General features: G+C 46.3%; 1 protein-coding gene across 1 annotated transcript in view; it reads right to left on the bottom strand.

Moving 5' to 3' along the window:
- Positions 1-7231: 7231 nt before the first annotated feature.
- Positions 7232-21042, bottom strand: part of GARS1 (glycyl-tRNA synthetase 1) — a 28887-nt gene continuing 15076 nt past the window's right edge. The window contains exons 9-17 of the mRNA XM_076332014.1: positions 20347-20509; positions 19274-19438; positions 16528-16635; positions 15836-15981; positions 13879-13964; positions 11574-11683; positions 10085-10178; positions 8975-9165; positions 7232-7584 (exon numbers count right to left, since the gene is read on the bottom strand). Of these exons, the coding sequence (XP_076188129.1) occupies positions 7459-7584; positions 8975-9165; positions 10085-10178; positions 11574-11683; positions 13879-13964; positions 15836-15981; positions 16528-16635; positions 19274-19438; positions 20347-20509 (1189 nt within the window). The 3' untranslated portion in view covers positions 7232-7458. The remainder of the gene's footprint in view (positions 7585-8974; positions 9166-10084; positions 10179-11573; positions 11684-13878; positions 13965-15835; positions 15982-16527; positions 16636-19273; positions 19439-20346; positions 20510-21042) is intronic.

The following is a 21042-nucleotide window of genomic DNA, read 5'->3' as shown; positions in this document are numbered from 1 at the left end:
CCTCCATCCCATGGCAGGTCTGAAGGGGGGATTGTGTGAGACTGCGGCTTTGCTGTAGGAATCACTGAGAAGGAACTTAACTTTCCAAGTCTCTCTATAAACATTTGGAAAAGTACATGCAAGGTCCTCACTCATCTTGGTGTAAATCAGTCTGCAAAAATCAGTCATAAACAGAGGCAAAATACAGGTGAAAACCGTGACGGATGAGAAATCTTGTCTCCAAGCCTCTGGTGCATCCTGGTTATCTCCTGCTCAGATCGTTACTGTTTGCTGGTGATCACAGTTTTGCAAACAGGAGCTCATCAGTGGGGAATGAGCAGCAGGGCAGAAAACGAGAACGAGACCTCTCTTGTTCGCCTTCACCCCTTGCACCGTGAGCATCCTATAACCACTCTTCTCCGTGTCAGCCCAGTGCCATGCTTCCTGGGACACGAGAAGACCCTTTTTTAAGAAGCGGGAAGTAGACATGGTGCAAAAGATACAAACTACTTTTATTTAACAAATCCCATGCTGGTGCACTCAGCTAAGACGCTGGTCCCCAGGCACTCCTGTTCCCTTCCCGTGGTTTGCCCCAGACCTTAGTTTTGCTTTCTGGTTTGTGATGGCACCTGGGCTACACATTTGGGGACCTCTCTGAGCCAGACATGTGTCACAGGCCATTCGGTGACACAATGGGACGTTTCTTTCCAGTGTCCCTTAGCTATTTTCCGAGCAACTCTCTCTGACCAGTTGAACTGCCGGATCCTCCAACCTCCACCAATCCCCATTTCTGTTTGCACCAAACAGCCGGTCGAGAAAGTAGACTTGCTCCTTCCCTCCTACAGAGGGACATTTGTTATTCAGAACAAAATATTATGTTGCCGTGTTATTTAATCAAGTCAAAATTCATAGGCAGCATCTGTGCAGAAGATAAAATGTTTTGGGACAGTTTAGTCCTTTTCTTATCTGAGTGATTAAGGTTATGTAAAGACTTTTCTTTCAAACACGGAGATGGAGTTTCATAGGCGAGGGACCAAAATAATGCCAAGTAGCCAACCATCTCCTCTTGATCACACTGGATTAGTACAATTAATCTGTAGGTATTAGTGACCAGCAGGGTTTTGCCTGGAGGATATAATAAATATTTATTATTTCCTATCTGATTTCCCCCAAGAGGCAGAAAATTCAATTGTGGGCTTTCCTTTTCATCGTTATATTTTTGCAAATGGGGTTGCGGGATTTGGAAAATTACCAAGGAGCTCTTGATCAGAGGGGGGACAGTTAGCAAAGGGAGGAATGAGACCTCTGCTCATTTTTACGTCTCCTGAGAACAGTACAATTGGGAATTGCCTGCTGGATGAGCGCGAACCAGCGTGGGACCTCAGCCAGGACCTGCTGGGGTTAGTGGGAGGGTAGCAAATATCCACCAGTATAACCAGCCCTAAAGGCACTTTCCAGCCACTACTGCTATTGCTGCCTAACACCGGAGGAGAACAAAGCTCAGAAATATGGGAATTATTTACCTGGGAGAGGATCAGGAATCCTTATTCTCATGCTCCTGTTCAGTTGCTGTAACAACACGTCTCATATAAATACTCCTTTCACTAATGTGAAGCCTTTGAAGAAAGAGCAGAGCTTTGCTCTGTTCCCGAAATGAAAACCAAAAAGGAAAGTCCCTGACAAGCTTTCTTTGCTTTGGCTTTTTGGGAATAGGTGCTGAGGGTTTCTCACTTTTCTTCCTGCAAAGCAGCTGCATTTCTCATCAATTTATAAATGAAGACGTAGAGGCCTGGTCTGAAGCAGCGCCCGTTTAACCCAATTACAGATCAATTGGCTTAAATGCTGCTCTTAGCACTGTATCAGTTAAAGGTTGGCATAGATGGATTTAGCCTGTGTGGGTTGGCTGCTGGGAAAACAACTGATTACGACTCTGGTGCTTCCTATACCTCCCAGGCTTCACAAACCAGTGTCGTGGTTTAACCTCAGCCGGCAACTGAGCCCCACACAGCCGCTCGCTCACTCTCCCCGCCCCCCCGTGGGATGGGGGAGAGAATCGGAAGAGTAAAAGTGAGAAAACTTGTGGGTTGAGATAAAAACAGTTTAATAATTGAAATAAAATAAAATAGTAGTAGTAATAATAATAGTAGTAATAATAATACACAAAGCAAGTGATGCACAGTACAATTGCTCACCACCCGCCGACCGATGCCCAGCCAGTCCCCGAGCAGCGGCCCCCCCAGCCAGCTTTCCCCCAGTTTATGTACTGAGCATGACGTCCCATGGTATGGAATGTCCCTTGGGCCAGTTGGGGTCAGCTGTCCTGGCCGTGCCCCCTCCCAGCTTCTTGTGCACCTCCAGCCTTCTCAGTTGGTAGAGCATGGGAAGCTGAAAAGTCCTTGACCAGTGTAAGCACTGCTCAGCAACAACTAAAACATCGGTGTGTTATCAACATTGTTCTCATCCTAAATCCAAACCACAGCACTGTACCAGCTGCTAGGAAGAAAATTAACTCTATCCCAGCCGAAACCAGGACAACCAGCCAAGAGCCACCAGAAGATGCATAGAAAGGAGAGGAAGAACCGCACAAATACACAGTGATCTTTCCTCCAAGTACCTATTTTAAAACTGTCACCTGCCAATTTTATTGATTATTCACCACTTCTTGTATTAGAAGAGAAAATGAACCTTTCTTTTCTACTGCCCTTCTTCACACGCTTCCTAAAAGTGAGGATGACCCTAAATGCTGTTTAAATCCAGAGCTGGAGTCCCGGCGATGCAAGCCGAGACATTACTTAGGACCAATGGGCTTTGCCAGTGCTTTTCATTTTTCGTAGCTTTATAAAATGAATGAGCAACGTTCTCCCATCCCCTTGCAGGGGAGATAGCTGCAGATTACAGCAGAAAGTGGAGTGTTACATGATCAGCTCGGATAGGAACATGGAAATGAGTGTGGCAAAGCGATGCAGAGTTAGATTGAGGTTCAGCAGCCCCCGCTTATAAATACTAAACTCTGCCTATCTGGTGCAGAAGGTGAATCACAGGTCACAGCAAAGATAGGAATCAAAAAGGTTTAAGCTGAATTTCCAAAGTACATCTGTTGGATCTGTCTTTGTTAGGACAAGCCTGTCACCTTCAGCTTTGTTTTTTATCAGGGGGATTTTTGCAACGCGCAGGCTAGGCAAGGTTCACGCCGCTGCCTTCAGGCGTCGGCTCTGCTCCCCTCCCCGGCATCCCCTTCCGTCAGCGGAGCAAAACCAGCGGTTTCGTGACGCCTGTTTGCAATGCCCACTTAAGACTGAGACAAATCCTGCCCCGGGCTCCGCTGATCACGGAGGCTGCCCGGGAGGCTACAGCCATCCAGGCTGTAAATAATTGCATTTAATCAGATGGATCCCCCCAACTCCATAAGCTCATGGCAGGGGGATCCAAACTTCACTCTTACACCCCAGCTATGCACTCCCCTGAAGATGAACTACTATCAACTTCGTTTCTAAGACTTTCTTAGGATTGTTGTCTCACTTACATTAAAATCCAGGCTGCAACAGCATTTTCAGCCATTAACAACAGTGTTAGAGCAACGCAGTGCTGAAGGGCCAGGGCTGCAGCACAACTGAAACACCCAGAAGAGTTAAAAATAAAACATACGGTTTCGGTGCCTAAATACCTTCCTTGTGCTTGCTATTTTCTGCCTGACAGCACCCTCTTCTGGGAAGCGAGTGCTGCTCGCTGAAGGGTGCACCCTGCTCAGCTCGCATCAGCTCCTCAGTGCCTAAGCACCAGCAAGGAAAGGGCAGAGCCCTCCCAGGGTGAATTTAAGCAGAGTGGCACTAGACAGTCTCTTCTGAGCTATTTTTTGCAGTTCCCTTTGAAGGAGTTTGAAGATCGTTGCATGATCAAGTGTTGGTCACAAGTCACAGCACCTGGTTATTTGGTACCTACTAGCTGATGGGTGCAGCTCCCAGCAGCCAGGAATCAGCACAGACACCGGTAAAGCCTGGCAAATTGCTGCTTTGCATTGCTGGAGCAGCAGGTAAAATCCGTACCGTCCTAATTTTTAATTAAGTATGTCCTCAGACACGTCCCAGCTTATTTGTTTGCTTGAAACACAGGTGAGCAAGCACCTTTTTGCAAATCATGTACATATGAGTCAGGACAAGAACACGGGTGTTCAGCTGGCTACATCTCACAGCGACACAGGCTGTGAGCCAAGAAGGGGATGGGCAGCTCAGCTGCCCAGGGACGTCAGGCAGGGCCGGGGCAGCCACCATCAGCATCCGTCTGGCTGGGCTCTAGATTGCACCTCCTCCAAAACCATCCTCATCCCTTGCCCTCTGCAACGGCAGGAGCACCTCGCTTGTGGCTAGCATTGGTCAGGTCTCTACTTGAACGGATTTAACACAGCGCAGCTAGTTCCAGGGCTTGTTTGTATTTTAAATAACAAGGTTTTTAACTACGAACCACATGCAGGGTTTACCTGCGTCCTGGGCTAACAATCTCCTTTGAAGGCCAAGCAGTGAAGTTGAGACACAATTTGCTAATTAGTTCCCTGGTGATGGTTTCCCGCTCATGGCTGCAAACTTTCGTCTGTTCTTACATAAAGGAAATAGTACTGCTATGTTTGCTGGCAGTGTGGGGGTGCTTAATTACCTTTTTCAAGCATGGAGAGCAGCAGGGAGATGGACAAAGAGGAGTTGACCCGAGTTTCCAGCCGCTGCTCAAAAGGCAACGGCAGGCAGCGGGAGCGGCTGGGAGCGAGTGGGTCTGAGACCTGCTTGGAGGCAGGCAGGTCCCTCGATGCAGCTCAAAACCCAAGTCATTTCAGGGTCCACTCGGATCCTCCAAAACAGGGACACCCCGAAGCACTGATCGCTTTGGAAAGCCCTGCCTGCCCTTCTGTACTCCTCTCCCTGCCCGCGGGCTGCTGGCTGGGCTTGTACAGCACCTGGCACGCAGGCACCTTGGCTCGTCTAGTCCGTGTTTCACTCAAATTAATAACCAGGCTTAATTTATTACATTAGCTCTGTGCATCTTGGAGATTTTGCCAAAGATGACGACCCTCGCTTGCCCCAGCACAGGGGAAACCGAGGCCAAGAAAGCCTCCTAGCAGAGATCCACAGGCGCACAGCTCCACAGCTTACACGTTGCAGGTACTTGGAGCAGCCCCAGGTGGAAGAAACACCCCTGGGGCGTTCGCCCTGCTCCAGGCACCTCTTTCCACTAGCCCCTTTCAGGCACAAGGCAGATCCGTAGAACGGCCGGTTTAACTCAAGGATGCAGTCTGAGGAGGAAAAGGACGACCGAAAGCGGTGACCGCATACCTGCTGTCACCACCAGGATGAATTCATGCAGCCAAGCCCAGCAAAGCAAAACAAAATCAGCAGCACAGTGATTTATGGGCATGGTGAAACCGCCACCCTCCCCGCCTGTGTCTGCCCCTCCCTCTCCAATGCCCCCGGTCCATCTGCTTCTGCAAAAGTTTAGCTAAAACTAAAGGAAATCACTTAGAAACGTTCACTAATTACTGTTTGCCTGCCAATCTGGAAAAGGTATCAGCCGCTAGCGCAGAGAAAGCAGCTTCCAGTCACACGAATCAATTGATGGTTCCAAGCATCCTCTTCTGCATTCCTTTCTTTAAAGCCTTTCCTTGCCAAGTATCAGACCTGCTTATGCAAGGCTGTAACGCAGCTAAAAGCTTCTTAGAAGAGGCTTATGCACCTGCGGCTGACAGAGCCAGCAGTGGCAGGTCTTATTTACGCCAGGGCTGAAGAAAGGTGGGGATCGGGCCCCATATTTAGTTATCAGGGACAGACGGGCAAGGGCAGGCAGGCAAATTGCAACCTGCAGCTACACTGCTCAGGTTCTTCCCATTGAAACACCAACCTTGCTTCTCCCCACTGGGAATTTTGGGAATTTTCTAGGGCATCAGATCAGAGGCCTCTCAAGAGCATCCAGTTTATTTCATATCTAAGACTCTGTGATTCAGAGGAATTTATTATTAGTTATTATTTTGGCTAAAGCGCTCAGGTCATCATTTGATTTCACCGTGCAGCATTGTCTGCAGTCACGTTTTAAAGAGAGCTCTTGCAGACGTGCAAGGGACTCAGCCAACGCAACGATTTCCAGCTCGGCTTCCCCTGCAGCCACGTGGCAGCGGCAGAAATAGGAGATTGAGCCCTGTAGGAGTCACTCCTGGGAGCCAGCCCCAGGCACAGGGCAGGGAGAGATCACGGCTGAAAGCCATGCCTGCTGCCAGGGCTCCTCGAAGCTGCACGGTGCCTGCTCTGCCAGCCCAGGACGTCACCTATCATTGCAGATCTCCAGTCAGCCACATCTGGCACAGTGCTAGAGTTCATGTTTTCTGACCTGTCTTTAAAGCAGCTCCAAGCAAAAGCTTGGAGAAGGATGCTTCCCTACCCTCTGGAGAGGTTTCTAGCCCAGGGATAGAAATCCCTGTGATGGCAGTACCAGACCACTCTCCAAGGGCTGGAGGACAGCTGAGTAGGCTGAGAAGAAATGACATGGAAGGAGACAAGACCTTGCCTCTCCGCTTCTCAGTGGGATGAGAGACTGAAGCACCAGTGGGCGTGAGGCCTCTCTTAACTGGTCTGGGTCAGGCAGGGTTTAGTGCTCCCCAAACACTAAGGTGCCATTCCCACCTCCGGCCGCGGTAAGACACTGTCAGCACGTGGGTTTGAATTTCTCCAATGCCCGGGGAAGTCAAAGGGTACCTGGCGCTTTTCCCACCCGCTTAGGGCAATCTCTGGTTTCAGTCCTTGCTGCAAGAAGACATTCCATGAAAAAGCGACCCTGCCAGCACTCCTACTCTCCACGCTCCTAGCTGCTCGCTCCCTTAGCCAAGCAACCAACCATACCAAGCAAGAGCAGGAACTGGAATAGGATTTTCCACCCCCTCTCTGTTCTGCTGCATGTAAACGCTCCGAACTCTGCAGAAACAGGTATTAAACACCTGCAGCCAAAAGAAAGCACTGAACCCTTCTCTTAAGGCAGCTGCTTGAAGCACTGTGCAACGGTGAAAGGAAGACTGACACCTGGATCATCCCCTTCATAAACACGAGGCCAAGCAACTAGTACCGTCTTGCACGAGAGTCTGAGGTGATCTGAACCCAGATGAAAGGGTGCATGGTCCCTGACTTCTTGAGGGGCTGTAATAAACCTGTAAGACACACAGCCATAAGCAGGGGGCGGGGGAAGACATTTCTGAAGAAAGTACAAGGCTACACGAACACAGAGAAGCAGGCATATATAATGGCGGTTTTATTCATAACACCTTTAACTTGGACTGCAATTATTTCAGTTTTTGAAGTTAAATTCGGGTAGCAATTGAGGAAAAAAAAAAACCAAATAGTCCCTGTGTGCACAAACAATGCAGCTTTGAATAATACACGATAAGTTTATTTCATATTAACATGAACAGTAAAAAGTGGACATTTGACGGGATTTTACTTCAGTTCCTTTTCTTTATTCCTCTATTGTGTCCTTTTTGCCAGTCTCTTGTCCCTCAAATTGTGGATACTTTGCCTCAACGTCAGCCCAAGTTAGATAACCGTTCGCCAGGTCACGAATGATGGCAGGAAGTTCAGAGATCTGCAGGCAAAGTCACAAAGACATATGAAACATGAAGCCATCGGAATCAAGTTGCTCTGTTGGATACTTGGGGAACACGGGTAATTTTTACATCAGCAACAGAACAGGTGCAAGGTATCTTCCTGCAAGATCATTTTTGGGGAGAAAACCCATTGACTAGGAGGACATCTTAAATCACAGCCTGTGTCATCTCAGCAGACTGCTCAGTTGTTCAGGGTGACCCATGAGGGAAATGCAACTGTCACTGTGGTGGACCACAGCAAGGTTCATCCCTGGTAGTGTTATGTTACAGTTTTGGAAGGGAAAGAAAATAATACACACATCCAAAAGATGTTGTAAGCCAGGATTTAGCCAGGCCCTATTTACTGTAAGACCAGCATAAAAGAAGCTGCCAATTGCCTTTTCTTTGCTCCTCACAGCACGCTGTCATGGTGTGAAGGATCAGCTAGAGAAACTAGAAAATTTGCAAAAATTGAAGGGTAACGAAGTCTCGTCTCTGCTGCTCGGCAGTGAGAGGTCATCCAGGTGATACAGAGACAGATGGGTGCCCTGAGGAGCTGGCACCGCCTGTTACACTGAACCAAACCCACAGCCAGCTCAATAGCCCCGAGCAGTGCAGGTGCTTTTGTACAGAGTGGAGCTAGAACAACTCAGCCTCGAAGATCAGCACTAACTCCTCCTCCTACAGGAGCCAAACTGCGTTCCTGCTGGGGGCCAGGGAGAGAAGGGCACGACAGAGGTGCCGAGACCGCGTGTCCACAGCTCTGAGCAGGTTTTGCTCACAGGTGATGAGACCACTGTGGGGAGCTTTGCTATTCCAGTCTCTGTATTATGGCTGTACTAGCAGAGCATGCTTAGGGCAGGTGTGGCTTTTGGGCAATGGTTCACCAGCTTCACTGGTGCTGCACAAGCAACACCGGCAAGAAGCAAGCTTTGAGGAGTTATGTCTGTGCTGTGCTCTGCCAGCCAGCCTGTAGTAGGCAAAGATCATCTGCCTTTTGGTGCCTGTGGATTCAGAGGAGCCCTGCCTTTGAAAGCCAGACACAACCCAGCAAATGCATTTACTCAGCAACCTTCACTCAGAAAGAGGCACTCTAAAGAGCAGTGCAATCAGCACAAGGCATGGCTTTCAAGTAAGATCAACACCTCTGCATCCCAGGAAAACAAAAGCCTCTCCCCACTTTAGCAGCAGAGCCAGCATCTTCTGTTTGACCAGTATCTCTTCCCTGGGGATTTCTCAGAATAGCTAAATTGCCTACAGGAGCTGGAGGCAGCTCCCGCGTAGACCAGAGTCATTGCTGGATCAGAAATAGCAGCTAATGCTCTCCCCTAGCCCGTAAGAAACAGACTTGGCTCTGTAAGCAGCCAAACCCATCTGCCTGCCCTTTACCTCGGCTCGGATCTGACGCATCGAGTCACGGTCTCTCAGGGTGGCCGTGTGAGGCGTCCGGTTAACAGTGTCAAAATCGATCGTGATCCCGAAGGCCACGCCGATCTCGTCAGTCCTGGCATAGCGCCGGCCGATGGATCCAGAGGAATCATCCACCTTGTGAGAGATGCCGTTCCTGGTGAGTGCTTCAGCTGCAAGAAGCAGAGAAGGGGGGATCACCAGGAGTCATTACATATTCAGCAGGCAACATGATCCTAGCAGTGGCCTCCCACATCCTCGTGGCACTACCTGAAGCGAGGCACCATGCATCCTGGTTTCAAGCAGCATCAGACACCCTCATTTTTATTTTGACAGAAGATCCAGTGTTCCAGTCCCTGCCAAGACTACAAGCTCAAACCCACCCCACAGGTACCACTGCTACTCTCACAGCTCTCCACATAGCATCACTCGACTCTCACCCAAAGACCAAAGTCACTGATTTCTTCAACCTGTCATTACAGTCCCACAACTCTGCTTTAACTCAAAAACATGCCAGCCTTACATGTGTGCAGCAGCATGTCCAGCATGGGGAGGCGTGGTCCGGAGCAGAACTGATGCCAACAGCAAAAGGCACTGTCTGACATGCAGCCCACATTCCTATCCTTCATGTATTCACTTTGAGACGGTACCAGTGGGCATTTTGATAGAACGCTTGGAGGCTCAGCAGCTCTGGGACCAATTCAATAAATTAGCTGGCCAACAAGAGCAAAGAAAAGAACTTCATTCAAAAAAAAAAAAAAAAACCAAAACCCCATTGCTCCTGACAGCTGCTCCTAAGCAGTGGGAAAGATTTCTTTTTGACACAAAAGGAAAAAAAGAAATGTCTTGTACGCTGCAAACCAACACATGGAAGGGCAGGGAGTTGGGTTTTCTGAGGCTAGACTGAAGAGTTTGACAGATACCCAAAGCTGACTGATACCAACCAACTCAGCTGTTTTAGTTCGACGGCTCTCCCTTTGCACATGTGAGAGCCACGTGATCCCAGTGCTGTTTTCTCTCTGTAGCACTGAGGAAGAAAATTCCCTTCCCAGTGCACATCCCCATTGCACCCACAGTGCTTAATACACTTACATAACTCCTTGACAAAAGGCATGAATTCCTGATTCTGGCTTAGAGGAAGAACGGAACACTTGAATGGTGCTACAACAGCTGGGAAGCTGAAGAACTAAAGAAAAAAGAAAAAGCACAAATAAATACAAGTTTAATGGTTAGGCAAGGTTCTTAGGAGGTGAGAATAAGCTCTGAGGTCGGAGGCAGGGTGACTGTTCCAGGCGACCAGCTGGCCTTCTGTAAGACATCAGCATTCAAGGCTCCAGCAGCAACACCTCACACCACTGAAGCAAGATTGATTTTCTCCAGCTGTCCTCCACTCCCCCTTCCCTCCTGACAGCCAAACATTACCTCCCACCAAAAGAGGTCTACCAGAGCCCTCCCTGAAGAAAGTGAACCTCATCTGAATTACAGAAAAATGAAGGGTAAAGGGGTCTTTCCAGGAGATTTAGTCTCATACCCAGTCTAAAGAGAAGAGTTCTCACAATCATCTCACTCCCTGTTTGATTCCCACAGAGACTCTGCACACACATGGAGTATATGCAGCTCAAAAGTTTTCAGAACCCTCCACAGACACACTCAGGAAAAAAAAAAAAAGTAATGTGCCAAAAGGGGAGGAAAAAATAAAATCTTTCCTGGCAATCAGCAAGGCCTGTAAGGGTACAGAGGTAATGCAATTGAGACGTACCACAATAGAGAGCAGCCCAGGCTACACAGAAAGTAAATGGGTACTAGAAGGAAGATAAGTCCAATATTTCAGACTTCATGAGCAGTTTGTGATTGAAAGTCAACTGTGTCCTAACTCTGGGCTCCTGAATCCTGTTCCCCCCACTCATAATTGTATCACATCCTGTGGTACCAGAGCGCTGTTATTTTTCTTTTCTATAAACACAGTCTAGCAGCCAGAAACAACAAACAGGAACCAGCATCAAGTTTACAACCAGCTTCCCATGGGCCACCAGCAATGGCGCGAAGCATCACAGTTTGGGCACTGGCTGGAACAGGCTGGCCGTCTGTACGTAACACACACTTCCCTCTGGCCCCTGCTACAGCAAAGTTTCAGGCCAAGATTTTAGAGATGCCCAGAATCAGAGAAGGTTGAAGTCCCCCCCTCAGTCATGGGGGACTGAGGAAACAGTCTATTGTCCATCTTGCTGCACGGAGCTATGATTCCAGGAAAAGCAGCAAAGAGAGAGGAAATAAAACACTGAAGAGACGTCTTTCTCCGAGTGATGGGACATTGCCAAGTGTGAATCCAGAAGGAGGAATTTCTCACCCCCTTGCCAGTAATACAGTGAGAGCCTCATGCACACACTGCCCCAGAATGCTCTCACTGCGCGTGTATAAATGACACGTACGCTGGCAAAAACAGCAATTCAACAGCCCACCTGGGTTTTCCCATCTCTACTGTGTATTGTGCAGTCTTACTTTAGTCCTTCCCCTGGATGTCAGGGAAAGGCAAATGCTTGCAGCTGGTTTTAAGCTGAGGCCCAGCCACAGGAAAGCTCACCGTTCTCTGCTCGTCTCCTTCCCGGATGTGAAATGTGTGTTCAAACACTGTATACATGATCCTCCCAATACCAAATGAGGGTTCAATTACATTTGGGATGATTTCTTCCACTGGAATACAGAAGAACCCACGTCATCATTAAAGAAGAATTTATACACAAAAAAGATGTGTTTACTGAAGCTGCCCTTCTGCTCAGAAGTTCTGATTACATGTAGCTGAGCACATGGAAATGAAAGGTTAAACATTTCTGCTCTAAATAGAAATACCTGAAGTAGAGATTTGGACTTAGTCCACATACAGAATGTATTTAGGCTGTAAATAACAAGTCAGGGCCCCTTCTCTGGCCCTGAGAGCAAATAGCACAGCACAACTTGCATCCACACAGATAAACCCTCCTCCACTTCACAACAGCAAAGCCTCACCCAAACTGTTCACTGGGAACAGTCCCCGCTCCACACCAAGCCACAAACTATGTCCAGGAATTGTCTGGGAGAGTGCTATTTGGCATAGACCAAAACTGTGCCAGGGAATATGCTAGCAATTAAACAGCCTGGACGATGGCAGGATAAAGCTCAATCCCTGGCCCACTTTGGTTTAATGTACAGACACAGCCTCAGTATCCTGCAGTCTGAGCGGAGAAGCATGGAGCTTCAGATCCAACTCAAATTCCAGGAAAGACTCTCTCTGTATTCGTGAGTCGTTCAGCTGCCTGCTTCAGTGCTGCTCCCCTCCCTATTCTCCCTCCCCCTGCAATGTATCACGAGATTGGGAAAGAACAAGGATCAACTAGTTAGTGTTCGCAAAAATTCTCAGGAGATGTGATATGCTACATTATTATATACCCGTCATTCTCTCCAGTCCTTGCCACACTTCTGTCAAAGAGGCTTTTTCCCCCTTCTCCCCTCTGTGTATGGAAGAAGCCCAGTGGGCAGCTGCCCTGCTCAAACAGTGCAGCTTTTTAGAAAAAGCCCAGAGAGCAACTGGAGAAGAAACAACAATTATAGGCATCAGCTGCTTTTGAAAGTCAAGGGTAGAATCCAGCTCTCCAGCACTGCACCCTGACTTGCCTCCCACTCTATGTGCCTAGAGAGCCTAGCCTCTAACCCGGGGTGGGACTTCACCTTCCTAAAGGATGGTCCTGTTTTATTTGTGTATTGACCAACCAGTTTTCAAGACAAGAGAGGGGGAAACCATGAGCTTTGCCTCCTGCTTGCAGACAGCAGCCAAACTGCCAAATGCACAAATTTAAAGGAAAACCAGCAACTGGGGTTCTACTTGCTGGCCCCCAGCAATACTACAATCACTAACAGTTACAACTCTGATTCCTTCTTTGAAGCTGTGACAAAGCAAAGCCTGGCACAGCAGCAGCACGTGCTGACTGAAAGACACTTGGACATCTCAAAGGCTCAGCAGCTGCAAGAACAAACACATTCTGCACATGCTACAAGTTGCTCTACTCCTTCCTAGGAGCATTTATCATGTTCCCAACCTAGGGCAGGATGATCCACTAGTTACAGTATGAACTGGGGAAAAATCTATCAGTCTCCAGCTCTGTCAAAGACTTCCCAAACGACCTTGGGTGAGGCGCTTACAGAGCTGGCTGGAAAGACAAGACTTCTTTGAGAAACTAAATCCATGCATTTTGGAAAGTTACCTTCTAGCCCCATTTCCCACATCGGGACAAAAGCTCTGTGGAGATGGAGTCGCTGACCAAAGCTGATGTGATTATCGACTACCAGAGGAACTGACTGGACTTGTCAGCTTAAAAAGTCTGGTCAGCATGGCAGCCTGGCGAGCTGGCAGGTGCCAGAAGACTTGACTCCAGGCAGTGGAGCGACAACAGGAGCTCTGAGCACAGAGATCTGCCTACAGCCCTACCAACAGACTGCCACAACCCGTCTGCTGCACTGAAGATGAAAGTTCCCAACGCTGGTGCACCTTCCCCAGCTCCTCCATCACTACAGCAGCTGGTTCTTAGCATCACGTGGGACCTTACAAATCCTAGAATATGCGACTGAAGCAGCATGAATATAATACGCCACCCAAAGCCTATTAAATGGGTTACTGAGCAAACCAGGCAACAAGCAGGCAGAAGGCCTACATCAATAGTCACTGAAATCCCACTGCTGTGTGAGCGCTTTCCAACTCTCTTAAATTGTCAAATTTCAAGGAAATAACATTTCACATTCTTCCTGTGCCACTGTACAATACTAACAGGACAATGCAACTAATAAAGTTCACATTCACAGTGTATCCTGATCTGCCTCTTATTTTTGATGATCAAACAACAAAGATACAAATTTACCATGCAATGTTTTCTGAAATCTCTTCACAGTAACCATGTCCTTTGTTAATTTAAAAGTTTTCCCTTCAGTTTCAACAGTGAATTCCCTGCAAAGAAAAAAGAAGTCACTTAAAAGCTACAGTAATAAACAAACAAGTTATATTTCCTTAATTGCGTCGGCAGGCTGACTTTAAAAGTGGGACGATAGAAGCCAGGGCAAATCCCAGAGATCAAAGAAACATGTGGCATACCCATTAAAAGAAATGTATGTTAATAATAAAATTACTACATCTACATTAAAAGCAACCATCTTCATAATCACAGTGAACCTAGTTGTGGTTAACATCCCAAAGCAAACTCAATTAGGAAATGGAAGGATCTCAGGATGAAGCATATACATTAAAAGAAAAAAAGGGAGGCACACAAAGCAGGCACTTGCTGCAGACTGTACATCTTGTCGAGTGCACGGACTTCTCATGAAAACGGAGCTGTGTCAGAAGGTACCGTGCATTTTCACAGATACCAAAGGGGAGGATACAGCACCGTTACTTTATTGCTTATTTCTAAAGGTTTTGATATTATGCTCTTCTAACTACTTTCTCTTGCTCCTTGCTAACTTGCAACTAGCACACACTCCTTGCCAAGGAGAACTCAAGCTGTATTGACCTATCTCCCTTCAGGAAGCAAATGTCTTTATTATTATGCGTCCTAACACGTCCTGCTGCTGTAAACCTGAGGGCTTCACATCATGGATTTATACAAACATGGTCATATGAAAGGCAGGTCTGACATACTGACACTGTCAACATGTACTCAGCAACGGTACCCTCCTTGCTGAAGCATTCAGATCGGCATAACGCAAAAACCAACATGTTTAAGAAAAGCGTGTGCTAAACGCCTGCATTTGGACCCGACACCACATGGGCTGAAGTTTATAAAGGCTTTGCTCTGAATGCAGCCACAACTGGATGCTGAGTTTAAACACAGTCATGATTTGCTGTCCACTATCAATTCAAACCCGGGATACTGCTTATAACTGAACTATTGAATCATTTCAGTGGGATTCTGGATGAACTGAGTTCACTTTTTTCTGGTTTTGATGTGTGTACATATCACCATATTCTGCAATAGTTTCTCTCCCCATTTTGAGTGCTACTGTTTTTTCTATACTTTCACATTCATGGAAATGTAAAAGAAATAAATCTTATCTCAGGGAAAAAAAAATAAAAATTAAAAAAAAAAAAGATGTAAATGTTACCATTCTGGAATGTATTCATTGATCCTACTCCTTGTACCATTTCAAGCAGGAAATAAAGTTTATTTTGTGTTATTGCACCATTAGCCTTCTCATAACATATACAGCTGTTGGCCTGCTTCAGCCAAATTTGACAACTGTAGAGATCTCTTACATTTTCAGTTCCTGCATGTGTTAGGAATACAGGCAGACAGGTCGAGGAAAAACATACAAATTGCTGCCCCAGTAAGTCAAAGACTGCAATAGGTCCTAAAGCGTATCACTAAACATTGGAGGATACTCGCACAAGTTTTGGTTCTCATTTAACTATTTTGTTCCATCACTCACAGAATTATTTGATTAATTTTAAAATTAAGTTCAAAACCATCTGCCAGCCCTGGCCAACTCTCAAACTAGAGCAGGGAAGCTGGTAAACACTTCCAATTTCACTGAGGTGTCTCTCTTATGGGATGATCCTACTAAAGCCAGAAGCTCATTCCCACGCAAATAAACAAATATTTGGATACCATGGTTACACATTTATGTGCATATATCAAGAGATATGTTGATGGATGACCAGCAATGACGTGGCAGAAGGGACAGCACTAAAACATTTCAGATGATCCACTCAGCCTACTCTGAAGAGGAAGCTGGTTTCAGGTGGCTCAAATTAATCCAGCAGCACTTTGGGAACCCTCATCAGAGGTATCAGAGAAGGGTCCCATGAACACACAGCCAGCTCACCCTTTCTCGTTGAGCAGCTGCTCCATCTCAGTGATGTAACACTCATCACACATGGAAAGGTATTCCATCACCACCTTTGCATCCTTCTTATAAGCTTTACCAATGGCTCCCTTATTTGCCTCAAACTGAACAACGCTGACTGTTCTGTACGAGGCAGTTAAGGAGTTTGAGATGACAGAAAGCAGGGCCTGGTTCTTTTGCTATGTCAAAGCTCACTGCTACACAACACAAAGAAATCTCTGCTAATGGATTAAGAAACTTCCCTCCAAGAGAGGAAAGGAAAAATAAAAAAATACTGAAGGGCAGAAGGTCACAAATTTTGAAAGAATACAACTTTCTTTTACAAGTACAGCTAGCAGCAGAACCATGGAATGACACGGAGTAACCTGGGATAGTAACCCCACATTTAAACCATTCACATTTAAACCATGCTTCACAGTCAAAACAGAGCCTAGCATTAAGCTAAAAAAAACCCCCAAGCACAATAGTAAATCCCCTTTGCCCACCTGAGTAGTCACCCACATGCTCAATTCTTTGCAGGTTACTTCCCAAAGTCATGCTGGTCTGTAGCTCTAGGTTTCCCTGTTAAATTTACAGATGTAACTTAAAATAGAGCTGCACAGCTCTCCAAGACATCTCACTGTCAAATCACTTTTCACTTCAAGAGAATCTGGTTTATTCTGAAAGGATATAGGTTCTTTGAGAGGCTTCTCAGCTATAAGAGGAACTTTGGTGGCACGGGCGTGGCAGGAGAGGTCATAGCAGGAACGATCAGCACAGCCAACGATCTCAATCCAACCCTGAAAAAACAAAAGCGGAAGCTTTCACCAACTCACTTTTTTGCCCACTTAACCATCAAATATGTTTATTCACCCTTAAGCCCTCCCTGCTCCCATGACTGTTTTTTCTACATAATTAGCTCTGTTACAATAAGCAGCCCTCACTCACTAGTTGCTCCTTCATTTGAATGATTCCATTTGTTTCCAGAGGAAACGATCAGTTATCTAACCAGTGCCTGTGTTCAGGGCCAGGTTTTCCACATGGCTTGGCAGAACACAGCACTGTGCCAATAGCTTGGGGCTGCGGCCAGAGCGCACAGTCCTATCGCTCACATGCTATAGGCACACGAAGACATCATGCCTTCGGGGCTTTACCGCTCCGCAAATATGGAATAGACAGCAGGCAACCAGCCACATTAGAATGGCCAGAAGCCTGGCTTACAAGCTAGTAAGACACAGATCATATGCAAAGGAAGCACTTCTTTCAACATTTCAGCATGTATGGCAAGGAGGAATCTCAAAACACCATTCATGCACACGGAACTGATGAAGCCTTCCAACGCTTGCAGCAAATACAACCACCACCTGGATTTTCTAAAAGACAATCCCATATAAGAAAAGGCACATCAGCTGCTTTCCATTCACTCTGTCACATCAGCATGGACATACAGGCAGCCAGATGCTGTGTGGTTTTCCGGTCTGTAGCGATATAGCAGGGTGTCAGGAAAGGTATGTGAACAGAAGAAAACCCTGTGCTGGAAAAACCACGGTGTTCCAGAACATCTTGGGGAATTTTTACACAAATTAAACCATTAGGGTACTACAGCTACTTCTCAGAAGGCTTCTGTAATAACTTTATAGAATGGATTTTAAACCATTCAGTGCAGTTAACTTCTTACTACTGAGTGCTGCAAGTTGGTAAAACATTTTTGGTCAGAGTTAAGTGACAAACCAAAGTGTGGGTCTAGCTCACAAGGTGGTTTTGTCATGCACCTGGGATTGCTGTCTTCACCTCTGGGTTAGGCTATTGGACATACTGCTCTGTGACTGTTGTCCTGATCCACGACAAGGCTTGCAGAGTTTATTAATCTTATTTACACGGTGTGACCCACGCATGTCCAGCCTGTTTTGGGCTGGCTGGGAAGAGAGGCTGTGAACTTATGGAATTCCGCTATCTACATTCAGAGGAAGCCATTCCTTCAATCATTTCTACAGGTCTTTTCTATATGAAGACAAATCACTCATCCAAGCTGCAGGAATTTTTTTTCTCATCTTAAGTTTGATGGAATTTTACTGGCTGCTCTAACTAGCTGTAGTGAAACACCACTAGTGATAAGCCTGTTTCAGCTCCTTAAAAGAAAAGAGGGAAAAAAAAAACAAAACAAAAAAAAACCCCACATGGACAAAAACCACCAACCACACACAACCTCCTCAGCCCTAGGTTGTAGGAGGTTCTCCCTACCCATAAATAAGGCTGCCTGAACCATCTGAAGCCTTGACCCATTCCCTGTGTGGACACGTTTGGGCTAAGCATGCTACCAGTTTGGCCATCAAACTGGTCAGGACCGTGGATGGGTTCTACTCACATGCGATATCACAGGCTAACCCCATAGACCTCAGCAAAATCCCTTCAATCTTTCGAGCCTTTATTGGAACTAGACCACACACAGTTCTCTAGATATTTTCAGGAATCTGCCCATACCCTAGACTTCTTGGAAAGGCTAACCAGGCAGAAGAACGTGTGCTTCACTACACATGAAGGAAAAATAATGATTTTTTTTTTTTTTTAAATCAGATTCAACCTAAAAAGTAGATTCTGTACCCTTAAAGACAGGAATGACTTCATAATCAATACAGTCTAGTTACTACGTCTTCTAATACATTTCTTTTGAAACTATCATTCCAACCGATATACTTGGCTGAGACTTAACTGAAGAGGCTGAAAGCTCTCCAAGAGAATCTAAAATGAGTCTTAAGAGCCTTGCCCCTAACTACCTACTGCTGGTTTACCTGAAAGGAAAAAAAAAGACACATTTTTCAAAATCCAGCCAACAATATAAGAGAAAAACAAAGCACCCAACAAGGCCTGAACTGAAAAGCTCTTACTGACTCGGCAGGAAGATTAAAAAAATCCTTGGGAAATTTTTCTCCCAGCACCAGCTACCTGAACTGGCAGGAGTGAACTCTCATTTCTCACAGCTTGGAAGTGGGAAAGGAAGAGCAAGCATTCTAGCAGGAAGGAATCTGCCCTGGAATAATACCTCCAGCAAAACAAATCCTTCCCCACTGCTGTTACAGGGGTTATAGTCTTTGGAAAGCACCGGGGCCTTTCCTTTAATTCCAGATGAAATTCAACCAGCACAATGTCCACAGGCAACTTCAGGCTCCACCAAAGGAATCTGAAGCACGGACCTACAAACAAGCACGAACAGTTCATAAACTCTGCGCAAGCCCACTGCAGGGAGCTGACCTGTCCCCTTAGTCCTGGATTCAGAATATTTCCATTGCAGTAAGTGTGTTCATACCAACGTGGGGGCTGGACAGAATCATCAGACTCATAGCCCTAGTTTTAAAAACCAAGAAATAAAACGGAGCCCCTTCCCACACTATCAACAGATCTGATAAGGAGTGCCACTTGCCCTTTCACTTTGCCACTTACATACGATGTTTTGGACTCTGCATCCCAGCAGTCACAGGCATAATGAGCCATCTCATTCTCCATATGCTGTCGGAAGCGCAGCTTCTCTGGGGATACACCGACCTTTGTAAGGAAGAGGTAGATTCTGCCAATGAAGTAACCGAGAACGGAGTTATTGATCACACCCTGGAAAGGGAAAAAGCAGGAAGGAAAAAAACAAACACATAGACATTAATTCCTAAGGAAGCAAAGTCATGATTTGTTGTACTTCTGCAGACAACCTGACACGTTACAGACAGAACTTCTTGCAGCTGCCTGTGATTAAGTACTATGTCTCCCCTGAAACTATTACATCTTTTTCAAATTCACCTACTGCCACTGGCAGTATCTCCATCTGAGCAAAACAGTAAGTTATTATTACTCTAGGACTCATCATTAACTGTCTCTGAAGATCACCTACTTGAAAATACTCTGCTGTATCCAGCAGTGCCGTCACTGGTATTACAACAGTGCACGGGAATTGCAGTTATGGCTCAGGACCCCACAACAGCTGTACCCTACAGTTCATGGTTGCAATACAGCAGGGGGGTGGTGTTCTTTTTTTGTTATTTTTGTTTTGGGGGGCTTTTTCTTTGGGGGTTGAGGGGGGATGCAGTGTTCTGGTGGTTTTTTTACTTGGGGTTTGGGGTGGGGGGGGAGGGGTTGGTAAACCTACTCATTCATAATTTGCATGCGTGCAGAATCAGGTAGTGAAACCCCAACGTGCAAGCCACGTACTGATAGGGGCCAGCAGCTGAGTGTTAGATTCCTAGTCACTGCTGAGCTTTTGGCAGATATTAGTATTCCTTACTGTTCCTCTCCCATTAGCTAAGTGTGCGGCTTAACCTCTAACCACTATCCCAGCACCACCTGCAGCCTTTCATTACTGATAGCAAGGGCCAGGCTTGGATCTCAGTCACACCGATTCACTGAAGAGAACCGACTCTTAAATCTGGGAGCAAACCCCAGCTGGCACCAACACAACAGTTTGTAATCTGAATATTGCTCTCAAGGCTAAAAGGGCAAGCTCCATGTGCTTGCAAGAGGAACGTTACCTGTTGGACAGCATCTCCCAGCCGCATTACATGGGCAGACTGCCCGCTGACCTGGGCCTTGGAAGAGTACAGGAGGATGTTGAGATCTGCCACATTCTGAAACTTGGGGTGATTTTTCTCACTGGGATCCACAAAGTGCTCAATTTCTGCCATGGTGAATTCCCTAACGGAAACACAACCAACCACGTGTATTAGATATTTTATGTGTTAGCCACTGCCCCTCTAATAGATGATACTTGCTTGTGAGAGGCTAAAGCATAAAGTAGTTTAAGAACATATGCAAACCCAGAGCCAAGACAACGTATAGACTGGAACATGAGCCAGTCTAGACACTGGATTTAGTTTCATCTTCAAATTCCTAATAAAACTTTCTACAAATTCATCTAGAGATCTCTAGGCCATGGTTATCACCACTGTGATTCAGAGCAGAGACTACTACCTTTGGAAATACTTCCAGAAGTTCTCTGGAGTTTTTCCAGACTGCTGTGATGCCCATATTAAAGTTTACATTTCCTACAGGGTCAATGAAGCCTAATCCACTGATTAACTCAGTAGCCTTAACTCATATTAGAGATGCCCAAAACAGCCCGCTGAGGTGGTAATTTCTTGAAGATAAGGATACCTCTACATTCAGCAATGGTGTACATTCTGTTTTAAGAACTTGTCTTTAATACGTCTATACTCACATTGATTCTT

The sequence above is a fragment of the Aptenodytes patagonicus genome, chromosome 2 (genome assembly GCF_965638725.1).
Source record: "Aptenodytes patagonicus chromosome 2, bAptPat1.pri.cur, whole genome shotgun sequence".
Taxonomy (NCBI): Eukaryota; Metazoa; Chordata; class Aves; order Sphenisciformes; family Spheniscidae; genus Aptenodytes; species Aptenodytes patagonicus.
This window is presented reverse-complemented; position numbering and strand designations above follow the sequence as displayed.